This window comes from Bos javanicus, chromosome 4 (genome assembly GCF_032452875.1).
Source record: "Bos javanicus breed banteng chromosome 4, ARS-OSU_banteng_1.0, whole genome shotgun sequence".
Lineage (NCBI taxonomy): Eukaryota > Metazoa > Chordata > Mammalia > Artiodactyla > Bovidae > Bos > Bos javanicus.
In genome coordinates, this window is record NC_083871.1 from 33699691 (window position 1) to 33724478 (window position 24788).

Here is a 24788-nt window from a genome sequence, read left to right on the forward strand (position 1 = left end):
GTCACATCAGCAGGGGCATTCGATTCTCATAGGAGCTGTCAACTGCGCATGTGAGGGATCTAGACTGTGAGTTCCTTATGATGCCTGAGGATCTCAGGTAGAGCTGAGGTGGTGAGGCTAGCTAGCTCTGGGGAGCAGCTGCAGATACAGATTGTCACTAGTGAAGAGGTCCGACTGCATAGAGATCCTGATAAACCAATTGCTTATGGACTTGTATCAAAACCCTATCAGTGAGTGACAAGTGACAACCGCATAATTATTTCATTATATATTATAATGTGATAGTAATAGAAATAAAATGCACAATAAACGTAATGTTCTTGAATCATCATGAAACCAGTGCACATCCATAGAAAAACAGTCTTCCAGGAAACCCAGACTCTGGTGCCAAAAAGATTGAGGACCACTGACACGGAGGACCGCCACAACATCTATGAATGTTGAAAATGTAAGGTATACTAAGTGAAAGAACCTAGACAGAAAAGGCCATTTAAGAGTCCATTTATGTGAAATGTCCAGAGAAGGAAAACCGTAGAGACAAAAGGTCAAGTGAAACAGACAGAAAGGCTACCTCAGGCTGGTGGGATGGGAGTGTTGGGGAAATATGAGAAATGTCTGCTAATGGATGGGTAAGAGTTGGGGAGCAAATGGGGAATTACTGCTTATGAGTTCAGGGTTACTTTGAGGGGTGACAAAAATATTCTAAAGTTGATTGTGAAGATGACAGCACAATCCTGAACATTCTAAGAAATGCTGAAATATATACTTTAAATGGGTGAACTGTGTAGTATGTGAATTGCCTCAAAGCCCAGTATTAAAAACAAGAAAAAACTGAAAATTGAAAGGTTACTTCCTCTTCTGTTATAATACTATCTACTTACTCAGTAATAGCTTCCTTTCTTTCTAAATCCAGTTACCAATTCAAATTAATTTTATCTCCAAAACTTTTTATGCATTTATCTTTTTAAGAAAAATTTAAATTGAAGTATAGTTGATTTACAACATTGTGTTACTTTCTGATATACAACAAAGTGACTCAGTTTTATATATTCTTCTTCAGATTCTTCTCCATTATAGTTCATTATAAGATATTGAATATAGTTCCCTGTATCATACAGTAGAATCTTACTAGTGGTTTTGAACAGTGTTCCATATTCTACAGTCCCAACCTCTAACTTCTTTCCTGGATTACTGCAAATTTTAACACATCTCTTTTGAGGCACCAACTCATAAGATTCAGAATCTGACCGATCTATCTTATACTACTAATACGTATCTTATGTTTCTAAATAAAATTTCCTAATGCATCGCTATTGCTGTTGCTAAGTCGCTTCAGTCGTGTCCGACTCTGTGTGACCCCATAGACGGCAGCCCACCAGGCTCCCCCGTCCCTGGGATTCTCCAGGCAAGAACACTGGAGTGGGTTGCCATTTCCTTCTCCAATGCATGAAAGTGAAAAGTGAAAGTGAAGTTGCTCAGTCGTGTCTGACTCTTAGCGACCCCATGGACTGCAGCCTACCAGGCTCCTCCATCCATGGGATTTTCAGGCAAGAGTACTGGAGCGGGGTGCCATTGCCTTCTCCGTCCTAATGCACAGAGCTGGCCTAATCACTCAGTTCACTCACACATCCACACCCACACCTTTCTGCTTTGTATTAAGCAGAGGGAATTAAAAAAAAAAATCTGGTAAGTAATCTCTTTGAGCTCCATCTGAAGGTGAAAATATAGAAATAAATGACTTCAATACAATTTAATAATCAGTATAATAGAGATAAATAAGAGGCTAAGTCCCTGGGCCATGAAGAGAGGAAAGGGAATGGGAAATTATGAAATAAGACATAAAATAGGAAGTAGTAAGCCTGTGGTGACATGTGAACAGAAACAAAGCTCGAGAAGCAATTCTTACTTAAAAGGTGGACAAGGCAGGGGACGGCAGTCCAATAGAAAGCATGAGCACATGCAAAGACTACAGATAACCTAACACATCAGAACTGCAAGCAGAGAAACTGGGTAGAACAGGATGCAGAGGGAGGAAGAGCAGGACAAGGCTGAAGGGACAGGCGAAGGTCAAATCGCGACCACAGTTTAAAAAAATGAGACTGTTAGCTAGACCTCAAGGAACTACTCAAGAATTTTAAGGTAAGATACGATCAAATATGAATTTTTAAAGTCACAGGACTGATGACTGTAGAGAATGTAGGGAAGCAAGAAAACCACCTGTGAGGCTGAATCAGAGTTAACAATCTGAACAAACAAGGCTTTTATTTTAATGGAGAACAGAAATCCAAGTTTTTATATGAATAAAAACAGAAATCCATGTTTATGTGAATTCTCCTGATTTTTAAATAGCAATTCAAATTCTCTGTTATCCAAGCAAAACAGGCTACAGGCTGAATTCAGACCACAAATCACATGTATGCAGTTTCTGAGAGAGTGGCTTTCAGTAATCCAAGTAATAAGCCTGATCTAATTCTTTTATGTCAAATTTGGAACAAATTTTAAAATACAGCTGAACAGACAGAAAGATTATCCAAGAAACAAAAGCAAAAAAAACTAAAAAATGGATCTTTTTTGTCTATATCAAAATTAACAATGCCTGCTGAAGTACAAAAAAAGTTTGCTAACTGGAATGAAATGTTTGCAACCCATATAACTACTAAAGGATGAGTGCCCAGACATATAATTGCTACAAATCAATAAGAATTTAAAAATAGCAAGTAGAAAAATAGGCAAAAGCAACTCACTGAAAATATGAGTGACCTATAAACATATAGAAATATATTCAATTTCACTAGTTATGAGGGATATGTCAATTCAGGCAACAATGAAAACCATTTTTCATGGATCAGTTCACCATATTTTAAGTTTAATTATACCATGTCATCAACCACGTAGAGAAGTAGGTATCCTCCTAAAACACTAGCAGGAAACATAATGCTGCTATGAATGACAATCTGACTTTGTTTAAAAATTTAAAGGTATGTATCCTATGATCCAGAAAGTACATTTCTAATGTCAATACATAGATATTTTCTCACAAATACACAAAGAGGCATGCTGGAAAATGTTGACTGTTTTTTATAGTAACAAACGCAAACTACGTCAATGGGTACTAAAGGAGAATGGTCAAACTATATAGTATGACCATTTGGTGGAATTCTATATGACAGTTTAAAAAAGTAAGGTTGATAATGTCTACTCCAGTATGAATATATTATTGTCTTATTATTCACTGTCTTATTATTCACTAAAAGAAATGAACTGCAGAAAAATACCTAAAATAAAATTATTTTCTGGACTTCCCCGGTGGTCCAGTGGTTAAGAATCTGCCTCGAAATGAAAGGAACACGGGTTCGATCCCTGGTTTGGGAAGACTCCACACGCTGTGGAGCATCTAAGCCCATGCATCGCAACTATGGAGGCCTGCACACCCTAGAGCTTGTGTTCCGCAGCAAGAGAGATCACTACAATGAGAAGCCCACACACCGAAATGAAGAGGAGTCTCTACTTGCCGCAACTAGAGAAAGCCTGAGCACAGTGACAAAGACCCAGCACAGCCAAACATAAATTGACTATTTAAAAAAAACCTATTTTTAAATACACAAAACTACCCCTTTCCTCATGACACATGCAAAAATCAATTCTGCTGCTACTGCTAAGTCACTTCAGTCGTGTCCGACTCTGTGTGACCCCATAGACGGCAGCCCACCAGGCTTCCCGGTCCCTGGGATTCTCCAGGCAAGAACACTGGAGTGGGTTGCCATCTCCTTCTCCAATGCATGAAAGTGAAAAGTGAAAGTGAAGTCGCTTAGTTGTGTCCGACTCTAGTGACCCCGTGGACTGCAGCCCACCAGGCTCCTCGGTCCATGGGATTTTCTAGGCAAAAGTACTGGAGTGGGGTGCCATTGCCTTCTGCGAAAATCAATTCTAGGCAGACTTTTAACGTAAATGTGAAAGATAAAAGAATGAAAGTTTAGAGCACAATGTAAGAAAATATCTAACAATGTGTTAGTAAAAAAAATTTTTATGGAAGTCCAGACACTACAAAACTCATAGAGGAAAATCTAGGTAGAACTCTAGATGACATAAATTGCATTAATATCCTTTATGACCCACATCCTAGAGCAATGAAAATAAAAACAAAAATAAGCAAATGGAACCTAATTAAACTTAAAAGATTTTGCACAGCAAAGGAAATCATAAATAAGATGAAAAGACAGCCCTCAGAATGGGAGCAAATATTTGCAAATAAAGCAACTAACAAGGGATTAACCCCTAAAAATAAACCCCTAAAAATAATCAGCTCATGCAGCTCAATATTAAAAAAAACAAAAAAACAATCAAAAAATAGGCAGAAGACCTGAACAGACATTCCTCCAAAGAAGACATAAAGATGGCCAACAAATACATGAAAGCATGCTCAGTTCAGTTCAGTCGCTCAGTCGTGTCCAACTCTTTGCGACCCCATGAATTGCAGCACGCCAGGCCTCCCTGTCCATCACCAACTCCCGGAGTTCACCCAAACTCATGTCCATCGAGTCAGTGATGCCATCCAGCCATCTCATCCTCTGTCGTCCCCTTCTCCTCCTCCCAGCATCAGGGTCTCTTCCAATGAGTCAACTCTTCGCAAGAGGTGGCCAAAGTATTGGAGTTTCAGCTTCAGCATCAGTTCTTCCAATGAACACCCAGGACTGATCTCCTTTAAGATGGACTGGTTGGATCTCCTTGCAGTCCAAGGGACTCTCAAGAGTCTTCTCCAACACCACAGTTCAAAAGCATCAATTCTTCAGCGCTCAGCTTTCTTCACAGTCCAACTCTCATATCCATACGTGACCACTGGAAAAACCATAGCCTTGACTAGACGGAGAAAGCATGCTCAACATCCCTAAGAAATGCAAATCCAAACTACAATGAGGTATCACCTCACCAATGAGAATGGCCACCATCAAAAAATCTACAAACAATAGATGCTGAAGAGGGTGTGGAGAAAAGGGAACCCTCTTGCACTGCTGGTAAAAATGCAAACTGATACAACCACTATGGGAAACAGTACGGAGGTTCCTTAAGAAACTAAGAATAAAACTACCATATGACCCAGCAATCCCACTACTGGGCATATACCCTGAGAAAACCATAATTTAAAAAGACACATGTACCCAGTGTTCATTGCAGCCCTATTTACAACAGCCAAAACATGGAAAGAATTTAAATGTCCATCAACAGATGTTAGGAAGATGTGGTGTGTGTGTGTATATATACACACACACACACACACACAATAGAATATTACTCAGTTATAAAAAGGAATGAAATTGGGTCCTTTGTAGTCATGTGGATGAATCTAGGATCTGTCATACAGAGTGAAGCAAGAAAAACACACACTGTTTATTAATGTATATATATGGAATCTAGAAAAATGGTACTCTTGAACCTATCTTCAGGGCAAGAACAGAGACAAAGACATAGAGAACGGACTTATTCACATAGAGGGGGTAAGGAGAAGGTGCGAGGAACTGAGAGAGTAACAGTGACATAGATACACCATGTGTAAAACAGCTAGTGGGAAGCTGCTGCGTAGCACTGAGAGCTCAGCTTTGTGCTCTATGATGATCTAGAAGGGTGGGAGTAGGGAGCGAAGTTCAAGAGGGAAGGGATGTATGTACAAACACAGATTCATGCAACTGTACAGCAAAAACTAACAACACTGTAAAGCAATTAATACTCCAATTTAAAAAAATTAGAAAAAAATTTCAACAGTACACAAAATGTATAATCCATATGGTAAAATATTGATATACTGGACTACATTCGAATGAAGAATTTCTGATGATCAAAGAGACACTATGAAATCCATGAAAGCCTCATATCGAGAATGTATAACGAACTCCTACAACACTCCTACACTAGTGGGAAGTGTTTATCAGTACAAATACTTTGGAAAACTGGCATGACCACTGAAGCTGAACATACACATAAACTATGACTCCCCAAGTCCTCTCCTGAGTGTAATGAGACAGAAATGCATGCATGTATACATCAAAGACTTATACAAGAATTTTTACAGCAGCACTTTTTGTATTAATAAAAATTGCAAGGAAGCTAAGTGATTACACTTGAGAAGGGGGATTTCTGGTATAAGGGGTGTAACGGAAATGTTCTGTATCTTGACCTGGGTGCTAGATGCATGAGTATTTAACTGTGGACTTCTGTGTGTGCTTGTGTACAGGTTTGTAATGCTCAATAAAAATAATTTAAAATATATACACATACATACAATTTTAGAAGACAAACCAGAAAATGTGAACAACTGACTGTATATTAATATATTAAAGAATTCTTGTTAATATTTTAGGAGAAGCAAGTCATTAGGTATGGTAATTTTTTTATGTTTATGTTTTTAAGAGTCCTTATATCTTAGAGAAGCTTACTATTTATAGTGAAAGGATATTACGTTTGAGATTTTTTAAAAATAATCTGTGGGGGAGTTTCGGGAGGGGCACAAGGAGGTATAGCTGAATAAGACAATGAATTTATAATAGTTGAAGCTAGGAGTTACTATAATAGCTGTTCAATCTAGGGGTGACTACATGGAGGAGCTTCATTATATAATTCCCTCTACCTTTGGGAATTTTCCATAATGCTAACTTTAAAAATATAAACATCCAAAATAATACTCTGCTTGCTGTTTAGTTGCTCAGTCATGTTCAACTCTCTGTGACCCCCACAGACTGCAGCCCACCAGGCTGCTCTGCCCATGGGATTTCCCAGGCAAGAATGCTGGAGTGGGCTGCCATTTCCTGATACAGTAGTATATGTACATACTGTATATATATAAAATACATATTGTGGGCTTCCCTGGTAGCTTGGACGGTAAAGAATCTGCCTGCAATGTGGGAGACCTGGGTTCGATCCCTGGGTTGGGAAGATCACCTGGAGAAGGGCACAGCTACCAACTCAGTACTCTGGCCTGGAGAATTCCTTGGACAGAGGAGCCTGGCAGGCTACAGTCCATGGGGTCACAAAGAGTTGGATATGACTGAGAAACTTTCACTTTTAGTACATACTATATGTAAAATATACATATATATGTTCTTTTTAAAAAAATCTGTATGTGCATGTAAATTCATTGCAATAGGTTTGAAAGGACAGAATACACCATGCTAGCAATAGTGATTAATTTTGGGGCAGCGAATGCGATGAGTAATGTTTGTAATGTTTATCTTTTCTCCAAGGAGAGTTTATTCATATACAATGAGTAAAATGAAAAGCTAATTTAAATTTAAAATAAAATAAAAACAGGCTTTTAAAAATTAGCATACATAAAATTCTTATTTCTCACCTTACTGTCACTTTTTAAAAGGTAATGTTGAACATTTTTTTTTTTTTTAACTCAAGTAAAAGTTTAAAACCTAATGAGACCCAAGAAAGTAGTTTGAAAACCTCTGAATCTCTGGTGCAGTCATCAGATATCCTTCATGCATTACATCAAAGACAAAAACTCGGCCTCGACACAACACTGCAAGGTGACTTGGGGAATGTCCTTCACTCTCTGGGGGGAAAAAAAAAGAAAACACAAGACTCAAATCTCTGAAAGCAAGAGTAAAGCTGCATATTTATATTCAACAGAAGACAATCATTCCTCCAATATTTTATTTATCATATATTCATCAAATATGTCACATGAATAAAAACACTTTAATAAGGTGATAAAATTTCAGTTAATATGTCATAAATACATGTTCTTGAAACCTATGTAAAACATTTAGATTTTCATGTTTCAAATTCTGTATACTTTAAGAATCATATAAATTCCATACTACTACACGGCTTTCTAGTTTTATTTATGGATAGGCTGGGAGGGGGAAAGGGTTGCAGAGAAGTCCAAGAGGAGAGTTATTTAAGTTTCTTTGGGGGATTCGTTTACTGTTGATTTATCATCAGATTATTAAACTGCAGTAATATCTAGCTAGGATTTCTCAGTAAACTATATTTTTCAGTAGAATAAGGGTACTTTATGCTTGAGTGGCAAGAAGAAAGAATTTTGCCCAATTGTAGTGTTACTAAGGCTCTGATAACACCTGGTAAGCCACTGACAATTGATTGTATGACTCATTTGGCACACATTACCCAGGAACTATTTGTTTTTTTTGTTTGTTTGTTTTCCTTTTTATGAAATATTGGGTATATTCCCTTTGCTGTACAGAACATTCTTGTATCTTATTTACTTTTGTTTTGTTTTGTTTTTTATTTTATTTTTTAACTTTACAATATTGTATTGGTTTTGCCATATATCAAAATGAATCCACCCCAGGTATACATGTGTGCCCCATCCTGAACCCTCCTCCCTCCTCCCTCCCCATACCATCCCTCTGGGTCGTCCCAGTGCACCAGCCCCAAGCATCCAGTATCGTGCATTGAACCTGGACTGGCGACTCGTTTCATATATGATATTATACATGTTTCAATGCCATTCTCCCAAATCATCCCACCCTCTCCCTCTCCCACAGAGTCCAAAAGACTGTTCTATACATCAGTGTCTTTTTTGCTGTCTCGTATACAAGGTTATTGTTATTGAGATTTGTAAATAACAGACTATTCTGACTTAGTCCCATTTTTCAAGTACTAGGCTCTGACAAGGGTCTTCCTATATGATCTCTGCCTCCTCCCTCTCAAAAAAGGAAGGAAGAAAGTTAGGAAAGACATACACTGCCATTGGAAGTAAACTTATTGGTTGATATGTACAAGGAAATGTGCTAAATGCTTTACACATGTTATCTCATGATATCTACTCATTAGCTATGAGGAAGAACTATTTCCTGAAAGCACTATTATTTTTCCTCTTATATCCTCTTTCCTCAAGTCCTCTTTCCTCGGAGCTGGGGTATGTGTTTTCTGTGTCCCTCATGGCTATTTCCAAACCATTTCTTCCCCTTCATAAACCTCCACATCCTTTTACATTTACCATCACTACCTTTTATTGTCCTCTACTACTTAAAATTTGGCACTGTATAAAGGAAACAAACCTGAGGCCAAGTTAACACTTGAGGAGACGAGAACAGAGGGTGCTACCTAAGGATGAGCATCAGAGGTTATATCTGAGCAGAGACCAAAGTAAAGTAAAAGAGCTAACACAGAGATATGTGTAGGAAGAGAGCTTCAGGCAAAGGAAACAGCAAGTGCAAAGGCATTAGGGCAAAATGAGCTGGTCTGCTTAAAGGGAGAAAAAGGTCAGTGCAGCTGCAGCAGAGAGAAATGAGTAGAATGGCAGAAAAAATTGCAGCCACATCCTATGGGCCTTAGAAAGGGCTTGCAATTTAAAAAATGATGGAAAAGAAGCCAATGGAAGGTTTTAAGCAGGACAGTAATAATGTCATCTAATTACTACTTTACAAAGGGCATTCCAGCTGCCATATGAAGAAGGGATTATAAGCGGGAAGAGAATATATAGCAGGATCAGAGTTAGGAGGTAACTGAAGTGGTCCAGGTGAGACCAACCAGAGAGGTGATGGTGGCTTTGACTAGGGTGTGACATTGAAAGAAAGCAAGGGGTCAATTTTTTCTTTTTAAGATGGGACATATTACAAATCTGTCCAACCCAGTAAAGAAGGAAAATTGTTAATGCAACACAGAAAGAAGGATAATGCAAAAGCAAGGCCCTTGATTAAACAAGAGGTGGAGCCCAGGACATCATGCAGAAGGGCTATCCTTAGGAATCAGAACAGTTCATCCGTCTTTATAGAGAGAAGACAAAGTATATGAATATGTAATACTGCACTGCAAGGAGGCTGCAAAACGGGCTAACATTTGAATGAATATGTTTCTATGACTGCTGTAATAAATTACCACTAACTTAGTGGTAAATCACCACTAACAAGAAAATTTTATTGTCTTACAGCTCTGGGGACTACAAGTCTGAAATGTGTCTCTCTGGGCTAAAATTAGGGTTGTCCCTGAGTCTGGGTTCCTTCTGGAGACTGTAGAGGAGAATCTGTTTCCTTTGATTTTTCAGCCTCTAAAGGCTGCCCATATTCCTTCTTGACTCAGAGCTCCATTCCTTCATCTTTAAAAGAATTTTTTTTTAAATTTTTTGGCTGTGTTACACAGTTTTCATGAGAAACGCTGGACTGGAAGAAACACAAACTGGAATCAAGATTGCTGGGAGAAACATCAATAACCTCAGATATGCAGATGACACCACCCTTAGGGCAGAAAGTGAAGAGGAACTCAAAAGCCTCTTGATGAAAGTGAAAGGGGAGAGTGGAAAATGTTGGCTTAAAGCTCAACATTCAGAAAACGAAGATCATGGCATCCGGTCCTACCACTTCATCGGAAATAGATGGGGAAACAGTGGAAACAGTGTCAGACTTTATTTTTCTGGGCTCCAAAATCACTGCAGATGGTGACTGCAGTCATGAAATTAAAAGACGCTTACTCCTTGGAAGGAAAGTTATGACCAACCTAGATAGCATGTTCAAAAGCAGAGACATTACTGTGCCAACAAAGGTTCGTCTAGTCAAGGCTATGGTTTTTCCTGTGGTCATGTATGGATGTGAGAGTTGGACTGTGAAGAAGGTTGAGTGCCGAAGAATTGATGCTTTTGAACTGTGGTGTTGGAGAAGACTCTTGAGAGTCCCTTGGACTGCAAGGAGATCCAACCAGTCCATTTTGAAGGAGATCAGCCCTGGGATTTCTTTGGAAGGAATGATGCTAAAGCTGAAACTCCAGTACTTTGGCCATCTCATGCAAAGAGTTGACTTATTGGAAAAGACTCTGATGCTGGGAGGGATTGGGGGCAGGAGAAGAAGGGGACGACAGAGGATGAGATGGCTGGATGGCATCACTGACTCGATGGACGTGAGTCTGGGTGAACTCCGGGAGTTGGTGATGGACAGGGAGGCCTGGCGTGCTGTAATTCATGAGGTCTCAAGGAGTCGGACACGACTGAGTGACTGATCTGAACTGATCTGATCTGACACAGTTTTCAGGGTCCTTAGTTCCCTGACCAGCGATTGGACCCAGACTCTGGCAGTAACAGTGTTGAGTCCTAACCACTGGATCAGCAGGGAATCCCTTCCACTCCTCCGTCTCTGATGCCATCCAGGGAGGATCATAACTTCCTCGTGCTTCCACCCCTTGGCTCTCTCCGCTTTCTCCTTCTTCACTTATACCTAGCGATTACTCTGGGCCCAGGTGAATAATCCAGGATAAGCTCCCTATCTCAAGCTCAACTGATTGTCAAATTTAATTTCATTCTCAATCTAATTTCCGTTTATTATTTAAGGTAACACATTCAATAGGTTCCAAGGATTAGGAAATGGACATTTCTGGAGATCATTTAGTCTACCTGCCACATAGGTTAGCAACTTTGATGATAGAACCATTACATTTGTTGAGAAGTAAAAGAGCTCATTAGCTAGGAATAAAGATGGAGAAAGTCATCAAACAGTCTTCTCTGAAAGTGAGAGAATATCCTGACAAAATACAGCAAGGTAGTGCTTCAGATCCACTCGAGGCTGAGAAAAGTGGTGTTTTGTGGATTCCTCTGGCCAAGTAAACTACTAGGGCAGACGCCTTCAATATGTGGAGTAAAAGCAGAAGACTAACATTTACACAGCGTTGAGGTAGGGATGGAGAGGAGGAGGGAGCGGGTGAGCAAAGGTTTGAATGTATTTAATATATGCTAGGGAGTGGTAAGAGTAAAGAATCACAGAAAGATGTGAAGATTTGGCAGTGGGGAGGGAGAAATGAAAGTGAAGAACTGCAGAGTCACTGGATTTTAAGTCAAGATGTCAAAAAAACGACTGAGGTAGACCTAAAGGAAGTGAGTTGTGAAGAGAAAGTGGAGGTCAGAGTGAGATGCCTACAGCTGCACTGTTAGAGATGAGTTTTTTCTATTATAAGCAAGTCTGGGGCATGGCCATGGTAGTGGTGGCTGCTTGAGAAGGAGTACAGATCCCTAGAGGAAGGAAAGAAAGGAGAAGAGGAGCCATGGGTCATCCACACATGGAGGCTGAAGTCAGCAAGGATGCGACTGAGGTAATAATGGAGAGACAGACAGTGAGACAGGTGCTAAACCGATCAATGAAGGAAGGAAAATGATCAAAAAGGACGTCACTGGGACAATGACGAGCAGGGATGACACAGCCTGCTGGCATTTCTTTTTTCTTCAAAAGCTCAAACTGTAAGGAAAAAGATAAAAACGGAAAGTGCAGTGGGAAATAAAGACACCGACATCTTCTACTTGCTCTTTAGTAACAAAGTATAAGAGAAAAACAAAGTCTCCATTTGAGACGGTCACAGCAAAAGTCTAAAAAAAAATAACCAGGTTTCAGAAACAGCAGCTTTCAGAAAGGAAAGGAAAGGGGAGCTTTCAGAGAAAAGGAGGAGGATCCAAAAAATCCAAAAAATGGATTTTGCTGGCCATGAGTTCATGAAGTACAGCAGAAGAGTTTAGGGAAGCAGTGGAAGGTGGGTCACAGCAGTGAGAATCTTGGGTCAAATTAGGTTATGCCCTGCTCTATGAATCCAGATGACAAGAGATGCCATTCAAAGTCTGAACTGCTTGGGCAAAATGAGGTGAACAGGATGAAAAGCAAAACTGAATTAGCCTTAATTGTCACTTAAGGAAAAAAAAAATTGTCACTTAAGGGGTAAGGAACCTGGGTCAGAAGATCCCCTGGAGGAGGGAATGGCAACCCACTCCAATATTCTTGTCTGGAGAATACCACGGACAGAGGAGCTTGGAAGGCTACAGTCCATGGGATCACAGAGAGTCAGACATGACTGAAGCAACTTAGCATGCACACAAAAAAACAAAAAACAGCAAAAACCTCAAACGAGGCCTAATTATTGCTTCGTTACTGAGACTAGCCTCTTAGCTGCAGTGGCTAGCACACTGTTATCCCCATCAACACATAATTTCTTCAATTTTCTCCTTAACCAGAGTAGATTCCATACCCAACATTATAATTTCTCCCTTGCAAAAATCCTTCACTCCCTCTTCCACTGTTGCTGCTTAAGAAAAAATACATGATACCATATAGTCTAACTTTAAACCCATAAACACACATTTCAACACTGTTTAGGTACCCTACCTTTGCACAGAATGTGTGCTTTTCCCATTTTCCAAAACGACCATTTCGAACTATCAAATGATACAATGCAAGCATTAGGTTTGTATCAAACCACGTAAGTCACAGTTTCAAAAAAAAATCCATTCCCATAAATTATTTCCAGCTAAATCACTATGGCTAAAAGATAAGGTTCATAGAAAGCCTAGTCTTTCTATGACTAGGCCAAATCAAAATCCAATAAAACTAGTCAAAATCCAGTAAGAAATATTCTTCGAAATCATACGTTCCATAACATCACGGGATTTCCCTGCCAGCTCAGTGCTTAGGACCTGACACTTCCACTGCTGTGGGCCTGGGTTCTGTCCCTAGTCAAGGAACTGCGATCCCGTAAGGCACATGGCACGGCCAAAAGAGAGTACATTCCACAGCATCACAGAAGAACTGCAGCAAAACCACCCAAATCCTGGGGCTTCCCTGGTGACTCAGCAGTAAAGAATCTATCTGCCAAAGTTGGGGACTCGAGTTCAATCCCTGGTCTGGGAAGATCCCACACGCTGAGGAACAACTACACCCATATGCTGAGACTACTGAAGCCCCCCCTCGCCACAACTAGAGAAAGCCACACGCAGCAACAGAGACCCAGGACAGCCATAAATACAATAAATCTTAAAAAAAAAGAAACAAAAAAACTATCCAAACCCCAATGCTTTTACCAGGAAAAGTACAAATGTTTTCTACTTACCAGTCCTAAAATAATTAATAATTGAATCTCTAGTAATTCCTGGAATCTTGCAGGTGGAAAACAGCATTCGGAATTGATTCATATCTAGAGGAGTATTTCCAACTTTTTCAACAGCTAACTTTTCTCTATTAAAACAAACAAACAAAAGTATATTGGCCAAGAAATCATTACAAAACTTTTAAACCAGTCACACCTATAGTATTTATCCCCAGATGAGTAAATTAAGCTTCTCAACATTTTGCCACCAGAGACTTTGGGTAAATATGTAACTGAATTGACAAAACTATCCTTACTTTCTTAATAGCTGCCAGTAGTTCAAGTTATGCCAAAGACTTATACTTCCTCTTTCCAACTGTGTGCCTTCCTTTGGAGGCCAGTAGTGTTCAATATGGCTTGCAGGACCCCCAAAGTTGACATTCAGTTGTGATGGTATACGAACATCCAGGTAGGCAACATTCAGCCACCACTCTTCCAGCTAAAAGAAATTAAGAACATCAGCTTAATGCTATTGATAGTATTAATACCTGAAGGTGTAACTGCTGAGAAGGAAAAAAAGCTCTATTCTTTTTTCTTTAATTACTTTTCAATACTTAAAAACATGTTTGATTTTAAATCATTACAAATAGTAAAAATGCTATTGTGATCATTTCTTTCTTTTGGAATTATGGGATCTGAATTAAGTACTATTCAAGTTTAACTACATTACCAAAAACATGAAACAAGAAAGCACTGAAAGAAACACCTTCAGACAGAGCATATTAAAACTACCAATATCCAACAAAGCACTCTAGGTGTGTTTTCTCAGAGTACCTGTTCACAACTGCAACTGAATCTCATGTGTAAGTAAGTGGGTCTCATCAAATTACCTGGAGCTCTTTCTGAAGAATTTGATGTTACAAACTATAGTCAGTCATTCGGAAAAATATAAGTGAAAAGGATACAGGCAGAACAATGACTTTTTAATCTTTACCCTAATTTAAAGTCACTGAAGGCTCAAAATTGAGAAAAAAGGAATCTAGACATATAAACTTGTATTATTCCATTATAGGTATCTAAAGGACAATAAAAAGATCAGCTTGCTTTTTATTTCTGAAACTAAATGATAGTTACAAACATTATTTCTAGACTAAGGCAGTATCTTAAATTACAAAAACTCATCCTACAGGAGTAGTTAAGATGAAAAATCAAAGAAGATTCCTTGTGAAAAATTACTGAGATCTTTATACCAATGTTTCCTCAATCTACCCAGCTGAAACACAGAATACCCATAACCATTCTTCACCTCAGTTTTCTAATGGCCCTTTTCTCCTGTGCACTGTATAAATATTTGCACACTGTAAATGTGATATCTATTTTAGTATTTGGGGCTTTATTTTTAGGCTATGATTATCTGGACAAAGTGTTTTTCTCAAACATGGTCTAAAGATGACCTGCATCAGAACTGCATAGAGTAGTTAAATAAGGATATCTGGGCACCCTTTCCAGAGATACTGAATCAGAATCACTGGTCCCAGGAATTCTGCATTTTACCAAGTTCCCCTACATAATAAGAGGAACCCACACACAATACTTAAAACTCCCCAGAGTTAAACAATTCATTCATTCTTTTGGATGATAAAAGATGCTGCTGCTGCTGCTAAGTCGATTCAGTCGTGTCCGACTCTGTGCGACCCCAGAGACGGCAGACCACCAGGCTCCCCCATCCCTGGGATTCTCCAGGCAAGAACACTGGAGTGGGTTGCCATTTCCTTTTCCAATGCATGAAAGTGAAAAGTGAAGGTGAAGTCGCTCAGTTGTGTCCAACTCCTAGCGACCCCATGGACTGCAGCCCACCAGGCTCCTCCATCCATGGGATTTTCCAGGCAAGAGTGCTGGAGTGGGGTGCCATTGCCTTCTCCGTGATAAAGGATTCTATAGTATATTTCTACAGTAATAGTATTCTACAGTATATTCTACAGTAATAATTTTAAAATGAAAGCTAGATACACATTTACTTTTCATTAAGTATCAATATTCTAATAAATACAATAACATAAATACCCAGTTTCTTCTTCCTTTTGCTCTTTGAAGTAATTTCTGCTGCAATTTTTCTCCAATGCCATTTTGAAATTTCTGGACAATTGCTTCAGTATTCTTATATTCTTCCTCATTTGCAAATGGCTTTACTGTAAAAGGAAAAAATATGCATTAAAGTATTTAGACATCAAGTACCACAAACTCACCTCAATTATTATTACTTACATAAATCTTGACTCAGTTACATAAAACACTTATGTATATACTAGAGCAGTCCACTAAATTAGAGTTTATAACATGAAAATGGCTGAAAAGCAATAATGCAAAATATGTCAAAAAATAAAACAGTGGATACTATGTAGTCTGATAACTATTTCTCCCAAAATTATTTTAAAATCATTCTAGACAATGATAGTTAAAATGACACACAGGACTATCACCTAGCCATTACTGTGAGAAATCTCACTAGCCATTACTGTGAGAAATTAAAGCTTCTTTCCATTAATGTTCAAGCAGAGCCTTAAACATTATGAATGTAAATGCAGCATATATGTAGATTTAAGTGTAAAGCCTTCCCAGAGCAGTTTAGGATCGCTTGTGGCCAATAACGACTTTCTTCACGAACACATACACAGAATACAAGGTGCCTAGCCCATGAAAACCAAGTGTTCTGAAAATTAAGCTATAGATGAAAGTAGAAATCCCTTAATTAGAAACCAAGGGACATTAATATCTTCCTTTTGATTTATTTTTGCCTCCTCAAAATTTTAAAGTTAATTTAAATAGCTGCATTCAGAGAGCACAAGTGAATAATCAGAAAGTTTTTTTTAAAAAAAGAAACTAGAATTCCCAGATGAAAGTAGGTGAGAAAAAAAAGAAAAAAAAAGTCAGAGTCTTCCAGTTAAACAAAGGCAACCAAGTTCATAAAGGTATCTTCACTTCTAGTAACTCACTAAAATGAGAATTACTAAAAAGGTGTAAGTTTATAAGGACAAAGAACATGAAAGAAGAGAGGACAGCAGAGAGGTTAACATTTTACAAATTAGAAAACGTGTGGGGAAATGGTGACTGACCACAGAATGGACGAAGTACCCACAGCCTAGGGAGTAGAAAGAAGTGGGAGGGTAAGGAGGGCTTGGTGCAAACCCAACAAGCAAGCCAAGTCCTGCAGTGGAACTCTAGGAAGGTTCAAGAATTCATGACACACAGACTTCTAAAGATAAGGGACAATATGAGGCTGAAAACAGTATAACTGCTTCAATGCTTGTAAAAGCAGCTGACAACCACCCCACCCACAGCCATCCTTGTGAATCTCCTACACTCCAGAAAGCCAGACAACTTCCTCCCTCCCAATAGCGTTATAAATATGAAGGTTTACCCTTAGGAGAAGTTGTCCCAAACTAGCAAAATACATTGATTCCAGCTCACATTTTAAACAGAGGGTTAACAATGAAAGTGTACACTAGAGCAATGATCCCTCCTGTCTCTTCCTCCACTCAGCTCTCCAAACACTAGCCATCAGGCTTCTGCCTTCCTAACAAAAGATGAGAGAATTCTTCTTCGGGGAAAATATCAGTCCAAGAGAAAGGAGGTTGGGCATTTGCTGCTGCTGCTGCTAAGTCGCTTCAGTCGTGTCCGACTCTGTGCGACCCCATAGACGGCAGCCCACCAGGCTCCCCCGTCCCTGGGTTCTCCAGGCAAGAACACTGGAGTGGGTTGCCATTTCCTTCTCCAATGCATGAAAGTGAAAAGGGAAAGTGAAGTCGCTTAGTTGTGTCCGACTCTAGCGACCCCATGGACTGCAGCCCACCAGGCATCTCTGTCCCTGGGATTCTCCAGGTAAGAGTGCTGGAGTGGGCATTTGGATATGTCCTAATAGAACTTCTAGACCTCTGCCCTATTACCCTCTATGGCTCATTATAAGGCCCACAGGTCACCAAGGTCTACTCACACACTCAGAGCTCCGCATAAGCTTCTCAGGATCTGACTCAAATGTGAATGACAAAGGATTGCCACATATTAGAGGAAACCCCTTCATGTAGGAGTCAGACCAAAAAAGGACTGATGATACCAAATAGTAAGTGGACCAAAAAGGGACAAGTGGCTCAGAAGGTAAAGAATCTGCCTGCAATGCAGGAGACCTGGGTTTAATCCCTGGGTCAGGAAGATCTGCTGGAGAAAGGAATGGCAACCCACTCCAGTATTCTTGCCTGGAGAACCTCATGGACAGAGAAACCTGGTGGGCTGCAGGCAATGGAGTTGCAAAGAGTCGTATATGACTGAGTGACTAACACTTTCACTAATAAAATGAAAGGAAAATAACTTTTTAATTAAAAGCTTTGCCCAGAAGAACGAGATCCAAGTAATAGGAGCTGCTCTCAGAAAGAGTGAAAAAAAGAGAGGAGAAAACTACAAAACAAGTGATACTTTAAAAATTTCTGGGTGGAATGTGCAGGGGGAGGGAGGCTCAAGAAGGATGGGATATACATATAATTATGACTGATTTGCTTTGTTGTACGGCAGAAACTAACACAACATTATAAAGCAATTTTCCTCTAATTAAAAAAAAAAGAATAACTTCCTAGAACTGAAGAACATAACTTAAACAGAAAGGACCCACTGAATGTTCAACGAAATAATGAAAATACCTATACATCATGGTACATCACTGAGATATTCAGAATAACAGAGATAAAGAAATGGTTTCCAAACACATCTAGGGAGTGAAAAACAATGGGTCACATATAAAGGGTCAAACACCAGAACAGCATCAGGTTTCTCAAGAGAAACAGACAGTCCCTTCAAAACTTAAGAAAAGTCATTTCCAACCCCAAATTCTATACTCAGCCAAACAATCAAGCATGAGTAGCATAAAAACATTCTTTTCCTCCCAGACACCCTTTCTCAAGTAGCCTCTAAAGATGCACTTCAAAATAAGCAAACCAAACGAGGAAACCGAACCCAGGAACCAGGGAATCCAACACAGGAGAGAGAGGTGAAGAGAACCACCAGAATGATGGCTACAGAACCTCCAGCCATCTTGAGAAAAGTAAACACTAATTCCAACAAGAAGGTAGGGGGCTCCAGGAGGGATGTCTCCAAGAAGAAATGAAACTGAGTGACTATCTTGTGTATTTAACTGGATTCAGGGATTTTAGGTGTAGTGAGATATCTGGGGTGAGTGAGTTGTAGATACAAAGCAAAGCAAGCAAATGAAAAATGAGGAAAAACCAAAAAATGCAGCCGAAAGGTAATTCCAATACTGTCCACTGAATGGTTCACTTGTGAATAACTGCATATCCCCAAACCCTCAATGGTCTGGTAAATTATTTGGGGGAAAGTGAAAGTGAAAGTGAAGTCACTCAGTCATGTCCGACTCTTTTCGACCCCATGGACTGTAGCCCACCATGCTCCTCCGTCCATGTTATTTTCTAGGCAAGAGTACTGGAGTGGGTTGCCATTTCCTTCTCCAGAGGATCTTCCCAACCCAGAGATGGAACCCAGGTCTCCTGCATTGTAAGCAAGACGTTTTACCGTCTGAGCCACCAGGGAAGTCCTACTTCGGGTAAATCCAGATTTAAATCAGGTGAACACTAATTTAATTGCAGGTGGTGATTTGGGGCAACAGTGAGAAAATTAGAGGGAAAATGTGATATGTTAGATTGCATAAATGTTGAGAAATGAAGCTGGAGGTTAGAGGGGTGTAGGAGAACTAAATCTTGATCTTTTTAGGAACTAACATATAATACCTACAACTAAAAAAATCTAAGAAGGAGTTGTATATGCTTGTTAGTTTAAATCTGGAGATAAACAACACAAGAAGTAGATATTTGAAAATGCAGTGCGGGAAACAAGGCAGAGGACTACTTGTTATTGTAAACCTAATAGTACTACCTGGCTTTTTAACTACAGAAAAATTAACATGAGAGAAAGACAGAAATGTTTTGGACATTTTAAGGATACTTTTAATTATCATGAGCCTAGAGGACAAAGACTTCCCTGGTGGCTCAGAGGTTAAAGCGTCTGCCTACAATGTGGGAGACCTGGGTTCAATCCCTGGGTCGGGAAGATCCTCTGGAGAAGGAAATGGCAACCCACTCCAGTACCCTTGCCTGGAAAATCCCATGGACGGAGGAGTGTGATAGACTACAGTCCATGGGGTCACAAAGAGTCGGACATGACTGAGCGACTTCACTTTCACTTTTCACTTAGAGGACAAAACAATTAGACCCTCATCAACTTCTGACAATTTCACAGTTAAGCTGCTAGCAATATTAACATACATTAAAAGATCACAAACATACCTGATTCAAGGTATTTTTTTAATGATTCTTCAAGTGAAGGAACAGGCAGCGATGGAAGGGAATCTTGGTACTGAAATGTCCTTTCTTCAGTTGATTTAGCCAGTTGATTTTCCATGATGCAGTCACAATAGTAACACTATAGAAAAAAGCCCTCATAATTAACTCCCATAAATATTATACTAGTTTCAATCCACTACGTCAATATTTAGGGATCACAGTATATCTAGGACTTGGTTCTAGTCCTTAGGAATTCACAGATTTGCCTGAGAGAGAAAATCAATTAAAAAAAAAAAACAACAGTCTCAAATTGCTAGAGATCAAGGAGTGATCCTCAAGATCACTATATTTTTTTGAGCCAAGTATTGCAGTAAGTGTGATAGAAAATGTATCATCTCCTTCATCTTCATTCTATGAAAAATGGCATTCACTGCCATTTACATAAGAAGTCAAATCTTAGAGATTTACTAAATTGCCTAAGATCAAACCAACAACTCAAATACAGATCTGTTTGACCATAATCTTCCTCCCATACCTGATAGTGGGAGAGGGGACTTACAGTCAGTCTAAATGGGTACGTAGAATGCAGATGTATAGAAAAGGATAATGGACTGAGAGAAAGAAATTTCAAGAGGAAAATATGAAGGTATGGAAGAGTCATTAAATCTTAAACTTACAAAATATTACAGAATGCATAAATCAACAGAATGCATAAGTCATACAACAAGCTGCTGTAACCTAATTGTGCAGTGAGGCCTACACAGAATGATCGAGTATCATAAAGCAATCTTGAACATTTTCCAGATGTATTAATTTTCAGAGAAATCAAAGTAACACAAAATGTGAATAGAAAAAGAAATTCCTCAAAGAAGCCTTTAAAATTATATATTAAAATGTGCTCAGTCACTTCAGTCGTGTCCGACTCTCTGCGACCCCACGGACTGTAACCTACCAGGCTCCTCCGTCCGTGGGATTTTCCAGGCAAGAGTACTGGAGTGGGGTGCCATTTCCTTCTCCAATATATTAAAATAGCAGCTGAGAAATCAAGGAACAGTAATATTAAGAATTTCCTGGCCTTTCAAATACTACTTGTTAAAACTAATAGCAAAGTCAAATAGTATATTCCACTCACAGAAAGTTACAGAATAAAACATTACTTAAAAAAAAAAAAAAAAACAATGGTGTGGCAGAGACTGCTCTAAGCCAATATAATTCTCACCCTTTCTTAACAGAATCCTGAGTCTCAGCTGGGTAGCAGGCCACACAGCTGTATCTCTCCTACTCTCCCTTGGAGCTCAGTATGGCTTTTAGATGTGTATGCTGCCTCCAGCTTATGCCCCTGTAAGGAACTACAGGTGTTCTCTGCTTTCTCTTCTCACTGCCAAGCAGGAAAGTGCCAACTGGACTAGTACTTTGGACCCATTTATAGGAGACAGGTATTGAGGCTGTTAGCATCTTCCTACTAGACCTGGACTCCTTCCTCTAGGTGTATAAGAAAAACAAACAAAAAACCACCACCACCACCACCGAAAAAAAAAACCCTTTTACTTATGCCACTGTAGTTTGGCTTTCTTTGTTAAGGAAGAAGAGTTTAGCCTACACCACTAATATAAAGAGATAATCCAAAACTGAGACACAACAAATATCCCAATTCCTCAGCTTTTTCCTATCTAAATGACTAACTGCACTTCACTGTGACCATCCATAAACATGGCTTTAGGACTGAAAGAAATGCAGATCTGGGTCCAAATGCCAACTCATCATTTTCTACTCACATGCCCTGAGACAAATAACTTTATCTGAATTTCTTTATCTGTAGAGAGGATACTCAAATAATCATTGTTAGGGTTAATTTTTTCCTTAATACCTTTGAAACTGAATTATAAAAATAATCTAGTTTTGAGACAATCACATCATGTTAAGCAGGATTTCTGTAAGTGGCCCTCTTGATTCTGCCCCCTCTAATACCCAGAACCTGTGAATATGAGATTATCACTTCTTGGACTGTGATGGTGTTATTGCAAAATTGACCTTAAAGAAGAGGGATTATCCAGGTGGGCCTAATCTAATCACTTGAGCTCTTAGGAGCAGAAAGCTTTCTCCAAGAGGTGGAAGGGTTGAAGGTGCTGTCTGGCTTTGAAAATGCACTTGCTCCCGTGGAACTGAGAGAGGCCCCAGGTGACAGCCAGTAAGGAAATGAGAACCTCGGTCCTGATGGGAAATTAATTCTGCATGGAAATTAATAACCGCATGGAAATTAATTCTACCAACAACCTCAATGAATCTGAAGATGGATTCTCCCTCAGAAAGGCCGGACCAACAAATTCATTTCAGCTTTGTGAGACACTAAGCAGTGAACCCAGCTAAACCTACCCAAACTTTGCATCTATAGAGATGCAGGTTAATAAATTTCTTTTTTAACTGTTAGGTTTGTGATAAATTGTTATGTAGCAATAGGAAACTAATACACCTGTGTAGAAAAACACGCTATTCTCTGTATACATCCGTGCCACTTAGACTCTAGGCATCTGAGACCACGACGATCAATTCCATACTCACTATGGTCTTAACTCAGCCAGAGGTACACAGTAAAAATGTGAATTATCAGATTCTTTCATGGAGGATTGTTTTGAACTCTCAATCACAAAGACTGAATAATACAATTCCAAAAGAACCTATAAATAAATGCTTTAGGAAAGTGATGATGCCAGACTTAATTACAGTGGGCCACCTGGGAGCAGTAAGATGGAAACTGAGTACAAAACAGAATCAGGAAAAAGTAAAAGGAACCACATACCGGTAAACCAAGACGAGTTGTTTAGGACTGCCAAGTGCTTGCTGTAACAATTCTGTTCAGGAACCACAGGGGTGTGAACTGAGCCGGTGAACTGTGGGCAGGACGAAAACAAGCTTAACAATTCCAGGAGTAAAAAATTACCAAAAACTAGTAAAAGAGGGTGGAAGACATACAACTGAAGGGTTGCTGCTGCTGCTGCTAAGTCGCTTCAGTCGTGTCCGACTCTGTGAGACCACAGAGACGTCAGCCCACCAGGCTTCCCGTCCCTGGGATTCTCCAGGCAAGAACACTGGAGTGGGTTGCCATTTCCTTCTCCAATGCATGAAAGTGAAAAGTGAAAGTGAAGTCGCTCAGTCGTGTCCGACTCTTAGCGACCCCATGGACTGGAGCCTACCAGGCTCCTCCGTCCATGGGATTTTCTAGGCAAAAGTACTGGAGTGGGGTGCCATTGCCTTCTCCGAACTGAAGGCTTGGGAGGCGCCAAGTCTCATCCCTTCGGAATTCACAGCAAACACACACAAAAAGTCCATCTGCCAGAAAGCTAGATAAAAATTACTACACGGATTAACTAGGTGAATTACTAGGACAACCGCACTCCTTCCATTAGATAAGCCCAAGATTACCATGTACCTCCCGGTGCCCAGGTACCTGGTGCTGGCGATTTATCGCAGGGCTGCCAAGTTCAAAGCCTGGCACTAGAGACAGGAGGAGAGGGCGACGAGAGCTCGGAGACGCTCCCCACCAAAGCAAAGGTAGCTCCGCACACACTCTAAAAGCCACCAGGTGACAGCAATCTAACAAAGCACCACCACGGACCAGCCCAGCGGCCCAACTTCAGGAGTACTTCTCAGACCCGGGCCAGAGACAAGCACGAAGTTACCTCCGCCGAGTCCTGTCACCTCTGCCGCTCTACACCATTTAACTCTGTCCTTAACTTCTCCCCACCCCCAAAATGTTAGGGTAGAGAGGGAGGGAGCGCAAACTCTGCCAGCCAAGTAGTCCCCACCCCGCTCTGCGCTTCACCAACTCCGCTGCAGCCCCCAGCAGCACCCGCCTGCTTCCCTCACGCCCAGAAGCGTGAGAATTGGACGGAAAGCCGCGAGGGTCCCGCCCCGCGGTTAACGGGAAACGGGGATTTGTTGGGATGCCCTGAGGGTCCCGCCCCGTCCTTGAAGGGACGGAGGGCCGGCTGGGCCTGCGCTTTCTCGCGACTTGGCCACGCCCTTTTCGGGCTTTCCTGGTCCGCTGCCCGCCACTTACAGGCCTGGCGGGCAGGCCGTAAGGGCCACAGTCCGAACCCAGCGTGGCAGCGGTTTACTGCTTGCAGCTGTTGGACCACAGCGCCTCACTCGGGACGTGGCTGGAGCTGAGGGCCGGCTGCACTCCTCTCAGGTGCCTCTCTGGAACCGGTATAAAAACAAATGGCCCATTTTCACGCAAGCTGTGCAAGACTCGCTGCGCTGTTCCTCTTCGAACCCCAGCTCCTACTTAGCAGCCGCTCTTCCCAAAGTGAAGAATTCCTTGTCATTTTTGTAACTCCCAAGTAAGAATTTATACCAGTGCCTTAAGGAGGAATACTGTCGTTCCCTCCGTGTCCTACCAAGAGAACAGTAACCACATAAATCCCCACTTGGTCTCTCTTTTGCTTCATCCACTGGGGCTGAAATTTGCCCAGCTAGACATCCTGCAGCACTGGGCTATCGGAGCTTCCCTACCCTCCCACAGGTCTTCCTGCTGCCCAAGGCCCTTGAAGCGCGCAGGGACTCATACTGCAAGCTTCAGGCTGACCTGATACCTTCTACTGTCGCACCAAGAAATGAAGTTTTTAACCCGAGGGAATTAGGCAAGTGCTAGAGAAA

General features: G+C 40.4%; 1 protein-coding gene across 3 annotated transcripts in view; it reads right to left on the reverse strand.

Moving 5' to 3' along the window:
* The window catches only part of CROT (carnitine O-octanoyltransferase), a 61270-nt gene extending 37252 nt beyond the window's left edge, over positions 1-24018 (reverse strand). Inside the window, exons 1-7 of one of the 3 annotated variants that reach the window (XM_061413739.1) lie at positions 23578-24018; positions 22930-23020; positions 20136-20271; positions 15856-15980; positions 14109-14290; positions 13816-13940; positions 7441-7549 (exon numbers count right to left, since the gene is read on the reverse strand). In XM_061413739.1, the coding sequence (XP_061269723.1) occupies positions 7441-7549; positions 13816-13940; positions 14109-14290; positions 15856-15980; positions 20136-20250 (656 nt within the window). In that variant the 5' untranslated portion in view covers positions 20251-20271; positions 22930-23020; positions 23578-24018. Of the gene's footprint in view, positions 1-7440; positions 7550-13815; positions 13941-14108; positions 14291-15855; positions 15981-20135; positions 20272-22929; positions 23021-23102; positions 23541-23577 lie in introns of those variants that run through there. The other 2 variants (XM_061413740.1, XM_061413741.1) reach the window with 2 other exon arrangements.
* Between the last annotated feature and the right edge of the window lie 770 nt (positions 24019-24788).